General features: G+C 37.4%; 1 protein-coding gene across 1 annotated transcript in view; it reads right to left on the reverse strand.

Annotated features, from left to right (window-relative positions):
- Window positions 1-662: 662 nt before the first annotated feature.
- The window catches only part of USP12 (ubiquitin specific peptidase 12), a 33,107-nt gene continuing 16,069 nt past the window's right edge, over window positions 663-17,700 (reverse strand). Inside the window, exons 3-9 of the mRNA XM_005482502.4 lie at window positions 16,849-17,062; window positions 13,612-13,838; window positions 8,391-8,467; window positions 8,127-8,210; window positions 5,614-5,811; window positions 3,803-3,881; window positions 663-3,263 (exon numbers count right to left, since the gene is read on the reverse strand). Coding sequence (XP_005482559.1) covers window positions 3,162-3,263; window positions 3,803-3,881; window positions 5,614-5,811; window positions 8,127-8,210; window positions 8,391-8,467; window positions 13,612-13,838; window positions 16,849-17,062 — 981 coding nt within the window. The 3' untranslated portion in view covers window positions 663-3,161. The remainder of the gene's footprint in view (window positions 3,264-3,802; window positions 3,882-5,613; window positions 5,812-8,126; window positions 8,211-8,390; window positions 8,468-13,611; window positions 13,839-16,848; window positions 17,063-17,700) is intronic.

The following is a 17,700-nucleotide window of genomic DNA, read 5'->3' on the forward strand; positions in this document are numbered from 1 at the left end:
CATTCATACATGTACCCCAACACCTAAAAGTCACCAAGGCTACAGATACAGTCATCACAACTACAAATATGGCAGGGTCTGAGCTGTTTGTGACACCTCATGTTTATTTACCTGCATTACAAAGAAGAGTGGACTCCAAGCAAAGAAAGATCCCGGATCATCCATGAATACTGTAACCAGCTACAGCTTGTATTCCTGAGCCGGATTCCTGTTCTTTGTCCTCTCTCACATGTCAATGATGTAAATTCTCCCATTTTTCTCTCCTTCTGTCTTCCCTCCCACAAGGTGGCCACCCAAGAAATCCCCTGGGTAACTCGGACACGTATTTTGTGGCAAGGGACAAATTTATTTTTAAGGGAGAAGAAGTCCAGGAAGTACAGGATTTAAAACTCCCTTCTCTTCTAGCTCAGAGACCAAGGACTTACCAAAAACTACTGCTAGAGAAGCACACCACACCAAACACAGCTGCCACCCTGTGATTTCGCTAACAACACACTAAAATACTTAATGCAGTGTATTTAAACACACCTCTCTGCCCAGGGCTCAGGGCAGCTGGCCTAACACAGCAAGTTCCACATAGTTGTTTTTTTTAAAAAAAAAAACATCATAAAGTACAAAAGGCAGCTGACTGATCATCTGGACTCCACAAAGGATACAGCATGTATCTTTAGAGAACATAACTTTATTTAATAGAAGTTTTTTGCTCCAATATACAAAATAAGGGACTGCAATCCCAATTGACATTTACATAGGTACACAGCAAATAAATTCCACCATTTACAACAACTGACAACTTTCCCACACTCCTCACTGTATTACAGTCAAGAAAAAATCCTATAATGTTTTACATACCAATCAGTTATATTTCGTATTTCTGTCTCTTTTAATTCTGTTTTAAGTTGCAGCTTCTGATATCAGTTTAATGAAGAACTTATGATTATTTCAGCTGCACTAAAAGAAAAACGAAATATGTAATTTGGAATACTATCTCAAAACCCCTATACAAAATAAAAGTCAGTGTCTTATAAAAATACATAGCAGGAGTAAAACCAGTGAAACAACAAAAATGCTTTGAATTTTGTTAAAGTATAAAACATTTATCAACTAGCCTCAGCTTTCAACTACATTAAAACAAAAGAAAAAAAAAACAAAAATAAGAAAAGAAAAAGAAAAAAAGACCAAACAAATTAGCAAAAGGTAATATGACAGTTCTTTTGCAATACTGTACCTTTAGTATGCAAAGGACTTCATCCTTCTAACATGCACCATTATGCAACTGATTTACCCCTTAAACCTTTTCCTATTGAAAGCCAAAAATAGATGTTAACATTATTTTAATCTTTTCAGAAAAATCCAATCATATTTTTCTACACCTCCCAGAATATTTAGCCTTTACTTTACAATGCTGGTAGTTTAATATGATACATAATCTTCTATAAAAGAATTCTAGCCAAACCAAGGTGTTAGAAACTCTGCATCTTACAAAAGCGATTTGTTATAGTATGACAGTTGCTAAATAGCCCAATTTATTTAGTGACCCTGTTAAAGATTTGTTCAACTGAGTGAATAGGTGAAGTCATTTCCTGAGCTAAAAGATACAGGTAAGTAAATAGTAAGTTATAGCAGCAGACAGGAGACATTCCTTCTAAAAGTTGTAACAGTACCAATAAAATAACCTTAGAAAATTACAGTAATGTAGAAATCACTAGCTGACAAGGGAGTGACAAGGACCAAGACCTGATTGCCATAATCTGGAATGCACATCCAATGACCTTCCAGAAATTACATTCAGCTACTGTCAGACAATGTACTCCTAAGTGAAGAGTGTCAAACAGTTCACATTTCTTACAGATCAGGTGTTTTGCCAAGATTTAATTCTTAACGCTGTTTCATAAGCCTAAAGCAAGGTAAACTGATTAGTTTCAAAAAATTTCCACTATACAAGACTTAAATATTATTACTTTCACAAGAATGTGGTATACCTTCAGTCTCATGAAATTCCAAACCAATTTCTTCTTATTACTCAGACTTAATTTAATGTTTAACAGAAGTTGATCTGCTTTTAGGAGAGGAAATAATATTCTTAAAATGATTTACTTCGATCCAAATCATTCTAATTTGCCTGGAGTATGAACCATTAACAAATCATCAAAGAACTAAAAAGACTGGTATACCACCACTGCACCAACGTTTTCTTATGATTTAAGTCTTCTACATCATTTTTTTCACCCGTTAATGGGAAGAGTCTACTCTGACTTTATTAAATAAAGTACCTGAGTTAGATACCAGTTCCTCCAGAAAGAAATCTCTCTTCTGTGTTAAAAAATTTTCAGATATTGTAGGCGTCGCTTTTGTAATTTTTATTGTCTCTCCTTTAATATTTAAACATAATTAGTTTAAATTCAAATGAATATATAAAATTTCCAATACTTGTTAGAATAAAGGACAATACACAAGATCCTAAGTTACAATAATTCATAAATAAAAAATAAACTATTACAAACCAAATCTTTCCCCATACGGAGATGAAAAGCCATAACCTTGACTGATTGTTCCCGATCACACGTTATAAATAATGTAAGCTTCTCCAGAGAAGCAAAGCATCCTTGCCTCCCTGACACCACTTCACACCCTCAGGTAAACCACTTCCATCAAGAAGGCAATTGAGTTGGGCCCAGACATAACTTCTTGCTTACATGTTAACCTTCCAAACCTCACTCTTTCAAACCTAAGCACAGGAAACTAACTTCACAGGGAATCCTTTACCTTTTCTACACAAAGTCTGTATAAAATACAGATTTCTAACGCTCCTAACTGCACCAAACCTGATTCAAAGGTCACTGAAGTCCATGGAAGGCTTCAATGGGCTTTGAACTAGGACCACAGAGATGGCATTGCCCAAAGGAAAGCTCCTGCAAGTGTGGCTGGTATCTCTCTTTTTGCTTTCATGGGATGCAGTGGAGATGTGTAGTCAGCATGATACCTGAGCAAATAAAATGAAAATGATATAAACGTTTTAAGAACCCCAAACTCTTTCCTTAGTTGTGTGCAAACTGTGCTATTGCCCCTAGAGCTCCCTGCTTTCCTTCTCTTCAGTGCTTGCTCCACCCCAGGACAAGAAGATGGGAGACACAAGAATCTCTCTTCACCACGGCTCCCCCTCAGTCCCGGGACTGATAGAAGAGGATGTAACCAGACTCAGAGTTCTTTGAGATGTCTGATGTCAACCCGTAGAATTCTTCAATAGCTTGTGCATCAATTTTCTGCATGTAAAAACACAAAAAAATTGAAGTAGGAGTGTCTTGCATAATATACACATAAAATTAGGTTCCACTCTAAAAGTTATTGTAAAACCAAATTAACTTTCACATCACTACATAACACAATAAAATCCAAATAATTCTTCAACTTGTTATGTTTCAACTTTTCCTCAGCCATCAACTGCACAGAGGGTAGCAGCTATGTGTTTTATATATAAATTCTTAAGTGTTGTTGTAAGTATTGCATTAAGTTCCTATGTATTGTAAACTAAAACCCAATTTATCTGTATCATTATTTGTCTTGCCACAGAACAGTTTACTAAACAACGGTGAAAGACAGTGGTCATGAACAAAAGAATTTCTTTTTAAAAACCTAAATGGAATTCAAAGCATTGTACAGTCAAATTGGAAGGCACAGCTCTGCACACACAATTATTGCTCATTTAGACTGGGGTTGAAACCTCTTTTCATCAGCACACCAGTCATTCTACTTTAAATAATCAGATCCACAAGAGAGGTGCATGTGCTCTGGCTGGGCTTACCTCAACAATATCATCATCAAAAAGCAACCAAAAATCATGACTCTTCACTATTGCAATATAATGTCCTCTGTTAGGGCCACTGTAAAATAAAATGGGGAAAGAATATAAATCATAACTTACATACATGTGGAGATGCATTTCCTTTTATTATTTTTCTTGTAGAAAAGCAGCATTTAACAGTAATTAAAATGGCTACCACTACAATTTCTGTTTGGATGTGTCTTGTCTTTTTTTTTTTAACTCTCTACTTAGATCATCCTCACAATAGTCATACTTATTTTGCTAAATAAAGTATTACGATTTCAAATAAGGAAAGAGCAGCACAGGCACTGACAATGTAAATGAAATCTTAAACAGAGACAGAGAAGTGAAATCAATAAAGCATTCTGATATTTCATAGAGACAGAACAGATCCCAAACTATTTCTGATCTTCAGAAAGAAAAATCCTGTAGAGCTGCTGCTCTTCTCCAGTCTCTTTTTCTGGTCCACTGTAAACAGAAACTGAATTAAATGGGCAGTTTAGGAGTCTCAAGAAGCTCAGCAATGAGAAAGGCTCCCAGTTAAAACTGTAACAATGCTCAGCCTCTTCAGTTATGGCAGACAAGAAATTTCTCCACGACTGTGCCAGAAAAAACAACCCACCAGAACTGTAGGAGTGCCTTTTTTGTCATCAGGTTTCAAGTAAGGAAACAGCACAATTTCTGAAACAGCTGAACCTTACAACTGAGAGTGCTGAAGCAGCTCTGGAACTGCCACGCCTGGCCAGCAGCTCTTTGTGCCAGGTCAGGTGCCATCCTGAGGGAGATGTCTGTGCACCAGATCTCCATGAAAACAGCGTGGGCATCTCCTTCCTGCTCATGGCTCCAAGAATGGAGAACTCCCCAAGAAAGCAGAAATGGTCAGAATGGCCTGAAAGATTTTCCCCTATAATCCAGAACAAGAGTGTCCCAGAAAACTACAGCACAAAGGCTTTTTTTCCAAAATTGTCCAATTTGAGATCTATTTATCTTAAGTCTACTCTTTAGTCATTGTGAAAAGACTGAATAAGTGGAGCAAATTGTCCAAAGAGAAAGTGAAATTAGGATTCCTAGCTACGAAACTGTGATCAGTGCAACCTAATCTAATGTCAAAGTTACCCTGCTTTGAGTTTTAGTATTTCACCTTACAATATAAATGATTCTGCAATTCTAGGTGTCAAATCGTAATTTTCAAGTTTTCAACTTGAGGCTTTTATCCACTCAACAAGCAGTTTGTAGAACAAGTTGGTTTTAAATGTTCTTGAAGCCACAAGAACATTTGTTGAATATAGCAAAATCAAATATAAATCTAACAGTCCTATTTTGAAAGCAGTGAAACAAAGTAATCAACAAAATTCATAATATATGGATATATTTCAGAAAATGTTGCTCAAGCCTTAAGGAAAAAACCACACCCTAAAGGAAATGCTTTATAAATTAATCTTTCTATAATGCTTTCCTTCCTAAGAAAGCTGTTTTCCTTAGAAACTGTTTTTAAATATTATTATATGATAATGTGTGGTTTGTGTTGTTTTTTTAAACACAGTTAAGTTCATATAAAGATCTGTGATGTGAAATACAGTGACCATGTTTCACAATGATCACTCAAAGCAACAAGGCCATAATTTCTGTCAGGACTGATAGCTTTTCCCCACAACACTTTTTTTCCTAAAAAAGTTAGTTACTTTTTAAGAGGTCTTTATTTGATTTATATGACACTGGGGGCTTTGTGTTGTTCTTTTAAGCACAGTTTTGTTTATTAAAAAACCCCTTGTTTATAGCGGAGTAATTACCTTCCACAATGAACTACCACAGCAACAAGGTCATACATTCTGTCAGGATTGGTGGCATCTCCTGAGGTGTTAAATAAACGAAGCTCTAAAGGAAAAACTACTCTGTAAGAGAGTTTTGTGTATCGATGCAGCTGATCCATGTACTTAAATCTCTTCAAATGGAGAGCTAGAATCATAGGCAGCTTTTTTACTTTCATCCTGAAAAAAAGAACAAAGCCAAAAATCCAGGAGTATTTCCAATATTCATCCTAAACATTCAGTCAGTAGCAAAAAACAAGAAACTTGTTTTACTGAAGTCTTTAAAAACATTTGCAACCATTAAAAGAAACCAAAACAATCAGATGTTTAAAAGTTTATTGCGTTGTTAAACTAAAGATTTTTAACTGAAAGAGAGAGAGGGAACTGAAAATATATTTAAAACAGTAAGATATAGTATATAAAACCAGCTTTAATGAGCTCACATAGTATTTTAGACATAAAGATCACACAGCATAGAATTCAACTTTTAAGTCTATCTACCCATAGCTTTTCGGAGTTCCAAAAGTAAAACCTAGATCCCACTTGATGTACAGTGCAGGTATTGCAACAGAGCTATTTCAGAGGTCCTGTTCCAGCTGAATTTCCCAGTAAATCAGCCAAGTCAAACAAGCTCTTTAAAATCAGCTTTGTTACACCACTTTGTCACATAAGTATTACTCCCAAGTTTTCCTAGCCACTCATTTCCAAGCCCTTCATTTAAAATTTCCAAGGGACACAAACAGCCCGCTGTTATGCACTACCTCCTGCTATCCAAACAAGATAAAGCTGAGCTCTGGCACAAAAATTTGGTACAAATGTTGCAGCAATGTTTTACAGCAGTCAAAGCCAGAAAGTGACCTAGTTCTACTGAGGGCTCAACAGCCCCTTTCCCTAGAATGAGGTATTGAGATCTCACATCAGTGCCTACAAATCCTCCTCAGCCAACCACAGCTGGCCTGGCAGCAACACAGATTTCCAAATCTTTGGGCAATGAATCTGCCCATGCTAACAGAGCAACCAAGCCAGAGCTCTCTGCTTCCTGGCACAGCCAAGTGCCTTGGGCCAGCACAGTGCTGCCTTTTCAAACTTTCGGCCCCAAAAGGCAGCTCAAAAGTCTCTGCAATACAGCCCAGGTTCCAGACAGGTCTATTAAGGCCACACTTTCAGAATGTCAGGAAATTTGTAAAAGACAGCTGGTTTTCAAAAGACAGGTGACTGTGGACAAATTCCTTGATAACTCACCTGTCCACAAGGGGACCAGGCAATGAAAACAGCTGGAGCAGGGCAGAAAGATGACAGAAGCAACTATTTTTTAGGGTGCGTTATATTTTGATTATATTATGGCTACAATTTCTGCTCTCTTTTCAGAACTAAGTCCTCTCCTTACAATGTAACTGTGTTTGGTAATTGGAGCTCTTTCAATGGTGAAGAAATCTGGTACATGATCTTTGTGAGCTGAGTAGTCCCCATCACAGCTAAACTGTTTTACAGAGATGGAAGAAAAGTGTAACTGCAGTGAAACTGAACCTACACCCCATGTGAAACCCAAAACATAAGCAATCAAAGCTGTGTTTTGCCATGGAAGTGCCTACAGTACAGGTTTATGCCAACCCAATTTATATTGGTCATGGCTCACATTACCTCCCACACAGAAAAAGAGCTCAGGCAACAGAAAACAGGCCAGGCCTGGATCCACAACCTCTACCAGACACCAATTAGTAAGTTTAGGCAATGTGTGAAGGCAGACTTGGCAGATGAGATATGCAAAAGCTGTGTGCGCAATCCATGGTAAACCAATAACCAGCAGCAGTGGCATAACCAGTAGAGCATGTCCGAGCTCCCAGTCCCTCAGCCAAATACTTTCTCAGATAATAAATAACCACACAGTACACAAATTGACAGGTTTTTCAAAGGTGTAAACAAGACTAGAACTATTAGGCAGGAATTGGTTTTAAACAAACATCATGGTTTTCAGGCTTCCACTGAGCTTCGGATGATTTCCAGAAGCTCTGTCAAGCAGTTTGGCACAAATAATCAAACATGTTCAAGAAATCAAAACTCAGTTAACAACAACAGTTACAAAAAGTGCTACCAAAGTGAATCTTTCAGCAACTGGAGAAATCATTTCATTTTCAAAACAAAACTAAGTTTAAGAAGTCACATGCAATCAATGACATTGCCAATTATTTTTTATTAGCCCCCGACAATTTGTTTAGACTTTTTTCTGGTCTTAAGACTATTCATTTTCTTATTTGTAAAATAAATAATGATCAAAGGAGTCCCAAAACAGTTTACATGGATTCTCACTACACATGGAAACAGACACATTGAATTCTAGCAAGAGGAATGAAGGCAAGTTACTTTTAAGTGGAAGAAGAGTAGAAAAACTAAGGGGAAAAGGGTGTTCTCTCCTTTACACAGACACACAAAAGAAGTACCAGAGTATTTTCACTGAATGCATGGGTTATTTGTCTCCTTCCCCAGCTGTGCTGTACCTTTTATGTGCCTCTTGCTTACTGCGACACTCTTCACAATAATACTTGTATTCACTGCACAGAGTTTCTGTGTTGCTGAAACCCCTGAGTAAAAAAAACCAGAGCTGTAAACACTAATTTTTTAATATTAAATATCCATATAAATGTACAATATCAACAAAACTGAACAGACGTCAATCTACATAAGATAGAACTGGCAGCTTATGTCCTGCTTTCTGGGTAACAGGTAAAGGAAATCACAAAAATTTGGATTTTTGTGCCTACCTTAAACAGTGAGTGATTGAAGTATTCTGCTCCACATCAACTGAAAGGTCTAGGAAGTCTTCATCCTTGCTGCTTACCTGCATGAAAAAAAGACCCAACAGAACATAGTTAAGACAAATAATACTAATTTACCTCTGTTTTTCAGTACCACTTTCTATTGACAGAATGTATCTTTTACCCTATAATATCCTTTAAAAAAATTTTACAAGTAGCCTTTCTATTTCAGAGATATCTGTATTTTCTCTTTTCTTTTCAAGAAGGGTGAAGCGTGTATGAGCCTCTGGGTGTATGTAATGCCAGTTCTCACTATGTTGTGATTTCAGATCAACAATATTAATGCCAAGTTTCTTCTACACCTCAGATTTTTCAAAAGAACAGAATCACTGTGATTCTTCTGCTTAGTGCTCTCACTTCTGTTCTTCTCTGATTCCCTTGAACTGAAAGTTATGTATTTGCATGTCACAGTGTACCCAATAAACAGCATGAATATTCTGAATCTTCTTCCAAGCTAGACTCATACTCCTAAAAGGAGCAGCAGACACTAAATTTGGCAAATGAGAGCTTTGAGCTTGGTCTGACAGAGGCAGAATAGCACAAATTTTCACAAAAATTCTCACAAAAATGTAAGACTAACAAGAAAGTAAAACAGAACATTCTAGAAGTATAAAAGAAATTCCACCACAAACCCTGACAAATGATGAAAAAATCCACAGCTGCCCTGAAAACCAACTATGCTACTGAAGTTTTAAAAACCAGTGATGTGCAACCTTAACTTTTGCCTGCTAGTGTGTCCTCTCTGTATCTAAATATTCTCAATGTCACTCATGACAATGGTCTCTGCCTAGATACAGAAGTAAATGCTTTTAGAAAAGAAACCTGGCTGCAGTTTCTTGACTGAATGCAGGAAAAGTGAAATGGGTACAGGGAAATAATGTAAGTTGAGTCTTTTAAACATACGAGATTTATGTTCCCTTTTCAACTCAGAAGGGGAAAAAAAAAGAAGTGGAAATTTGTTCTCTAATAATCAAGATATGAGAAACACACAGCTCCTAAGGGAAGTGTACGTGGAGAAAAAAAGAAAAAGACAGATGGTCAAGACAACCATATCTTGAGCATTAAAAACACAGGGCAAATCCAAACACCCAGGAAATTAAGTTGAAAGCTTCTGTTAACACCTGTGAGAAGATTGGGCTCCCACTGTTCTGTCCCTAGTCTTTGCAAGAGATAAGTGTGCATGTCAAAAAACACCACTAAGTCAGAATACATCATTTCAACTGCAACATTCAGATGCTCAAGTATAATGTTTATACTTTTAGAAAGATCACACAACACGTATGAAAAACTTCCAGAATGTTTAGAGTGGGGGGAAAAAAAAGTCACCTGTGCTTTCAGTGTGCTGCACATTTCCTGTATTCGGGGATGTATTATGGTTTAGTTGTGTGGTCAATTCTTCAAAATATCCCCTTGCAAATCACTCTTGGAATTATCAGACCTGCATTTATAATACTAAGAACTCTGGTGGAAATCATTGTAACTGGGGATTAGGAATGGCTCAGAAAAAAAAAAAAATCAGTTCTAGAAAATACTCTGCTGCTGCAGTCTTCAGCTAAGACAGCTGGAATTAGGGAGTCATGTGATCAGTGTTATTCAGACATGCAATTAGATAATTCTTCCTCTTTTGGTCTAATAAAAAAAAATTATGTGAAACAATACAGATTTCCCAGGCAGCTTTATCCCACACAAAAGCTGTAAGGGCAATGGAGAGGAGGGAAAGGATGTGTTCTACTTGGTTAAAGAGAGATTGGTACTGAAAACAGAAGTTTGCAAAAGGACAATTTCCATTCTCTGCGATAACATGGCCTTAAAACACCTCACTCAGGTTAGACAGTACTGTGCACTAAGGATCATGAGGAACCACTAAAGGCTTCATTGCAAGAATAGCCAAGTGGAATTTTTTCCATTTATGTTGGTGTCATGGTTTGAGCCTGGCACAGAGCCAGTGCCCCCCATGAAAACGCCCTCACCCTGGTGTCTGCTGTGAGATGTGACCAGGAATAAGCAAAACAGGCTTTAGCTTACACATAAAGAACACTTTATTACCTAAACTACAGGAAAATAGGGAAAACCACCACAGTTGGTGATTTATAAATTGTTATTCTTAATTTTTAAGATTCTTTGAGCCTTACTATTTGAAAAAGCCACTCTGGAATCTTACAAGTTTCCCTCCCCCCACTGTTTGTAAAGGTTCTGTTTCAAATAAACATTACTATGCTTAGACTACAATCATCAGTGCTATATATTTCAATCATCTATAGAATGGAAAAAACGATGGGCATGATCAGAAAACCTCAGCACTTGCAGGATGGAGCCCTGATGCATTCAAAAAGCTGTCTGAGCGCTCCTAACAGGAACATCTGAGTAATAGTGAGGACTTTGGATGCTCCAGAGCTCTGGCTGAAGGGGATGGTGTGCTGTTCCCACGTCAAGGACATCATCCGCACCCACACAGCTCAGCTGCACTCTGATGACCAAAGCTGCACAGAACACAAAGCTCAGAAGGCTGAAACTCACAGAATCCATTATTTCCTACACTTGGGGATTTCACTGCAATGTGAATCTGCTCACTGGCAAAAGAGCTCTTGCAGCTAGAGACTGCCATGTGTGCTGAAACAGAAAGCAGTTTTAAAAGAAGCTGAAACAAAGTGTGCGATTTATCTTGGTTAAAAACAAAAAAAAAGAGAAATGAAAATCGAGCAGAGCTAAAGGCTCTGTAGGACTCATATGAGAGAGAACACTGGGATTTTCCTTATTGCCTTCTCTCACCCCAAAGCAGAACTGAGCCAAAGAATTTTATTCCTTGTAGAATCATTTGAACCCAAGAGCAAGACCATCACCTGGAGACTGATATGGTGGTTTTGACAATTCCCTATATTTCTCTGCAGAAGTACTGGCCACATTTAGCTGTTCAAAATTTAATGAAGCCAATTACAATACTTTCTGGTTTACTGTTATCCTTCCTTAAACTATGAGAGAAACCCGTAAAACCAATTAACTTCTAGATAGTTTCTATAAATTAGCCCTAAAATTTACATTCACTTCATCATTCTGCCTCTATCAAGGAAGGGTGAAAGCATTATAAAGAGAAACCACATTAAAAACATGAAAAAACAACTTACAATCCTTTTGTAACATATTTATTTCATAAATTGGCTTAATTCACAACACAAATCTTTGTCTACGTTCCTTATACTCCACTGTCCATACTTAAACCGAGGATGCATCTTTAGATAGTTCAGTTTTTATCTTTAAGATGGGCTAATGAAACAGTGCATCTGGAAGGATGCACTTTTCCATAACCAGGACAACCAAAATCAGAATAAGATTTTGCTCATTTTAGGAACACTGAGGAGGTTTGTCCTATTAGAAGATAATGACTGTCACTTTCAGCAAAGATAGTGACAGTCATTATAAATATAAATATATGCTTTATTTTTAAATATGCAATAATTTTCCAATTTAAATTAAAAATATACTAGGGCTATTGTCTTGTCCTTAAGAAGCAGAAATTCATCCACTATTGCTTGTAATCTTGTACATGAGCTATTTCCAAGTACTCCTAACATTTTAGCTTATATTTCTAAACACAGAAGAATCTAAATGCCAACAGCTCCTAATAAGCACCAAAACAATCATAAATACTCAGTTTTTTTAAAAATAAGACATTATTCACAGTAATATTGCCCATTTAATGTGTCCAAATGTGTTTTTAAGTGCTCATTTCCAGGTCACTGTATTTTGGACACAAGTTGACATACTAAAAATACAGAACCTGATAAAATAGTTTCCAGATTACTTTGATTATCATCTTGTTCAGCAATAGCTGAATATTTCTATTAGCTACAGCTAATAGAAAAAAAAACCCTAAGCAGTGTTAGTAGAATTCTCAAAATTGTGACAGACCTGTTAACTAATAAAATATGCTGGCAAAGAGCGTATCAGTGCTTTAAAATTGCATTAAGGACGGTACCTAGATCAAAATCCTGACAGCAGTAATTCATAATGCCACAGTAAGGAAAGGCAATGATGCCAGTTGTGTCAAAAGACTCAGGCTAAACTCATGTTTCAAGAAAAAAAAAAAAAAGAACAGCTCAAGAAGTAGAAGAGAAACAACTGACAGTTGCCAAGAAATACTGATTAGGGAGGGGAAATCTGCTAGAAAAAAATATGGTAGCATGGAATGAGCACCTAAATTACTCATAGTCTGCAGTTACATTATACATGACATTATGAATCTCTTTTCCTTGAAATAAAAGAGATGGGTATTTCTAGAAGACTGAGAAATTACATGAGAAATATACAGATTTGATTAATTCCTGCCTTCCAACGTCATGCTGACATATCTGCATTACCTAATTAAGTTAAAGAAAATTGGCGTGAAGCTATACAAAACCCACAGCCATTTAGCTTTTTACAATCTCTAAGGAATAGACCATGACAGAATTACTGTAATTTTAAAATTGTGCTGCTTTTACTCTTTCTCAAGCTGGTAAAATCCAATTTTAAGTTTTTATGAAATACATTCTTTCTCTTATTGTAGAACTTCTCAAAAATATTTTAGTACAGCATACTCAGAGAAAGTTTATTTCTCAGGGTGTAGTATTAGAAGAATTCCTGTGGACAGACGTTTAGGGAAGGATTACTTTTCATGAACAGGAAGGTATTTTTAGAATCCCAGTCTACTACCAAAGTGCCAAAAGCCAACCATTAGTATCTTGATTTCAACAGCTTTAAATTTAAAAACTAGGAATCCATGGAAACTGATTCATAATACTTAATTATGAGATGTATCAGTAAGCACAACACTAAGTTATTTAGACATTAAATTTGAGAAGAACCTCATGCCCTTAAATCACAGAGTTTACTTCGTTTAAGAACACACCACTTTGGAATTTTCTGATCTAAATTTTGAAGGTGATTATGATCACACTGACAAAAAATCCAACTGGGCATTTTCCTAATGTTGACCAAATGTCTCTTCCTACAACTCATGCATCGGCTGCTGGAATGTTCTTACTAACAAAGAAAAACCACAAATATTCACACAAACATAAAGATCACTGAAGAAAGGAACTGATATCTTGTTCTGCTGGGAGAAATGAACCGTGAAGCACGCAGCTTGGAACGTGGCATGTTGGTGTTTACAAAGCACAGGAGAACTTACAGTTTCACAGGTAAGACACCTGGTTTCGTTCGTTAACGTTCCCTGGAAGATCTCGTGCACCCAGGTGGGGTCTGGGGGGCTGCTGCTCTCACTGTCCACGGTGCCATTGGGCAGGCGCCCGTTCTGCTTCTCCTGCTTCCTCTCCTCTTGCAAGATGTCCGCGATGGTGTTCAAAAGGTAGTTCAGGAACTCGTGTGCATCCTGCTGCATGTAGTTATCAAACAGTTCTGCGAGATAAAACACAATGTTTTTACTAACTGATCAGTCAGTGCCGTGATACAGAAAGGTTTTTAACAGAGTCAGATTTCAAAACCAGTCAAGATTTCACATCTTGAATCATTCACGGCAATACGACACCAACCCAAAATGCCTACATGATAAACTAAGCCAAAAAAATAAAGGGTGGGAAGAGGGGACAGCAAGTCAGCTTGCACTGACAGAAATCACTCAGCTGATTGGAATTACCTGAAAACCGAACCATACTGCAAGAAAAGCAGGGCACAAAAATTCAGTGGCCCAAACACAGGTGTATATGGGGTGCTGCCAGAACTGGTACAGGTCATTCTGCCCAGCCTCCAGATGCCACTGGATCTCCTACAGAGACTATGTTATCTCTGCCAAGCTTAGGTCAGTATCTTGGATAACACAGATTCAGTAATAGTTACTTTTCTTTCTGACCAGGAATTGCTAAGAGGAAATTTACCTGCCTATTGAAAAAGCATTCTATATCCCAAGCTAGTATCACACAAATCTTTTAATGTGCAATTATTTCACTTTGCTGGCAGTCCAAGAATGTTTTAAGAGACAGGTCTTCAGTGTACAGGAGTGGATATATGAATGAAAAAGATACTCAGTGAAGTTCAGGTTTTGAAATGCATACAGGCACTCCAGGGAAGCTTTACAGTCATTCACCTGATGGCATCCAGGAATAAACTTCAAATGGAAAAAAAAGGTCTAAGGTTATTAGCTAAGTAGGGAAACCTTGATGCTAATCTAGGTCATTTGGAGAGGTTAAGTAGCGCAATAGGTCAGGCAAGAGTAGGAACCATGTAGTTTATTTAATGAACTACTACACTATTTTTGAGACAAGTGAGTTCAATCTAGCCAATTGCAAGGTTTTTATTTAATCAAGTAAATCAAGGCAGGGCAAGAGCCACAAGTCTCTTGAGGTAAAAGACTTCAGAGGTTCTTCAGAGTGTACTACCAGAGGCCTGTCAGGGCTTTGTGCCCAGTCAGTAATAAGCATTAACTACAGCAAAGTGAAAGCTACAGATTGCTCATTCTACAATTAGAATAAATTTATGCAAATGTAACAGTACACCTCCAGCTGACTTCAAGCCAGCAGCTGCTTCCCAGGCAATTAAACTTTAAGGTCATTAATAGAGAAACACAGAATTGCTTGGGTTAGAAGGGATCTTAAAGATCACTGAGTTCCAGCTCCCCTGCTCTGGACAAGCATACCTTCCAACAAGAGCAGGTTGCTCAAAGCCCCATCCAAACCTGGCCGTGAACACTTCCAGATATGGGGCACCCACAGCTTCTCTGGGCAACCTACTCCAGTGCCTCACGACTATCACAGATGATAATTTCTTCCTAATCTCTAATCTAAACCTGGCCTCTTGCAGTTTAAAGCCATTCCCCCTTGTCCTGACACTACAGGCCCCAATGAAAAGCTCCTCTCCAGCCCAGAGATGTACAATATATCCATGCTGCATTCAGACATTGCAAATAAAGATGGAGCAGCAGCTCTGGAGTCTGGCATACACTCAGACTGTCTCCTCAGTTATCACCCTGGTGTAGCTGGATACTGACTGAAGAGACTCTAGACTGGTGTTGCACACCTACCTGGTTCTTAAACTAACTCTTCTTTAAGGCTCAAAATCATATACCCTTACAGTAAGCACTTAATAGCATATATGATACCCGTGTAATTGCAGCCTGAATGTAGCTATTTATTTGTACAAAAGGTGAGAGTATCATCATTAAAAGAGGCCCAAAACTACAAGGGTTGAACTTCTACATCTGACTTCTCTACTGAAGGGTTTCCAATTGCCTTGCTCTGCGTAGAATTTTAGTGGCATGACATAACTACACATTACAAAGAACACTTTCTATAATGAACTTAATGGCTCCCGTGGTTTGCTTTCTGCTTTCCATCTGAATGATCCTCTGCATTTGTTATAATGAACTGTTTCTGTAAATGTATCAAACACAAGCACACTTACCCAAGGATACGTGCCAAAGAAGGGAATGAGTTTTCTGCTCTGCACAGGCAAGTGATTATACAGCACCCAAGAGCTTTTTTTTAACAATATCATTACAGCTCATGGAGTGCATTTGCTGGAAGAGCCATGTCAAACTAGGAATGTCATCGTAATATTTTATTTCTTGTTTTTACTACAGAGATAGTCATCATTTAAATGCTTTTTCAGTGTGTATTCATGGTCTTGGAAAAGACTGCAACAGTCTGAACACATTTATTGCAGCAGCGTTAAGTATAGTACATCATACAGTTTATTTAAATATAGTAATTACTCCTTAAGGAAAAGAAGTTGTATTTTTATAAAAATGTATCCAAATTGAGTAGCAGATTACAAGCTTTCATTTATATTTTAACATCAAACAATTTTCTAGAACGTTCTGACAAGTTAGGCCTGCAGATAAAAAACAAGAAATGTGAAAAATCCCTAGAAATCTCTTGAAATTTAGGATAATGACGAAAAACAATTTGCCAAAACTACTTAGTGGTTTTAAAAGAAGGTCAAGTTACATACTGCATAAATTCTAGGTCAATTTAAAAAGGTGGGGGGCTTTAATCTAGATTCTTATGGGCAAGTCTTTCCACACACTCAGTTTGGGAGACTGATTCCTCCATTCAAAAAATATTTTTTTAAAATAAAGAACAAAGGTTTTACAGTGAATTTTGATTACAAATATTAAACTCCCAGAGAAACAAAACTAGCAAGCAATTTCATAGGCAGATAGTGACAATACGACAATGCACTTTAGCTCTATTTGAAGACACAGAAACAAGGATTCCCTCTCAAAACTGCTCCAGGGTTACACCCTTACTCTGGGGCCACCTCTCGTTTATACTACAGAACCAAGAGCACTTTCTATATAGGCACTCTACAGAGCACAAATACACAGGCATTTAGCTGGCATACACTGTGTCAGCTTCAGAATCGAATCATAAATGCTGTAATTGTTACACAAGAAAAAGAAAAAAAAAGTTACCGTTTTCTTTTCGTAATCTTGTTATAAATTTCTTGGGAGGTATTACTCCAACTTTTTTCTTCTGGGTGGCTATACTGTGGAAGAGATCAGCTAAGCATGTAAGGAGATTCTCTTTTTTTCTTGGCTGACTCTTGTAGGCTAAGACTTTGTCTCGAAATGGTCGACAAAAATAAAGTGCCTGGAGAACTGAATTGCAGTAGCACGTGTTCCCGAACTACAAAATAAGAGAGAAATCTGTGAGTTTGCATGGCATTACTGTAGAGAGGTAAAATTAACTCCAAGCTGTAAGAGAGTGCATAAGCAGAGGTCAACTTTCTACAAGTCATTTCTTCCTGACTATAAGGTAGAGAAATGTATTGATGTTGCACAAAGGATTACCAAGTATGCTGTATGTAAGTGCATGAAACACCTAGGCTAATTTGAACAACACTATTTAATTTTGTCTCACTTAAATTTTAACTTATTGGTAATATTTTCTATGTATTTGGGTCAAAATGTTCAAAAAATACCCTCAATGTCACAACTCCCAAAATAAGCTCAGGTAAAAATATCTGTCTACCACACATCAGTCACAACAGCAATGAACATGCACAGCATGACCTTGTACTGCAAAGAAATTCAGCTGAAAATGGGAGAGTGCCTCACACACTTCAGGAACTAGGTTCTCCAAATCTTAATAGCTGTCACCAATGTCTGAAATAACTACTTTAACCTGCTCCTACATTTTCATTTCTCGTTCCAGGGTGACAAGATTTGTTTAAGGAAATTCGTGACATGGCCTGCTTAGAATTCCAAGCCATGGCAGTTGGTAGCCTGAAATCAAGATTGCAGGGAAAAGAGAACACAAATGGG

The sequence above is a fragment of the Zonotrichia albicollis genome, chromosome 2 (genome assembly GCF_047830755.1).
Source record: "Zonotrichia albicollis isolate bZonAlb1 chromosome 2, bZonAlb1.hap1, whole genome shotgun sequence".
Taxonomy (NCBI): domain Eukaryota; kingdom Metazoa; phylum Chordata; class Aves; order Passeriformes; family Passerellidae; genus Zonotrichia; species Zonotrichia albicollis.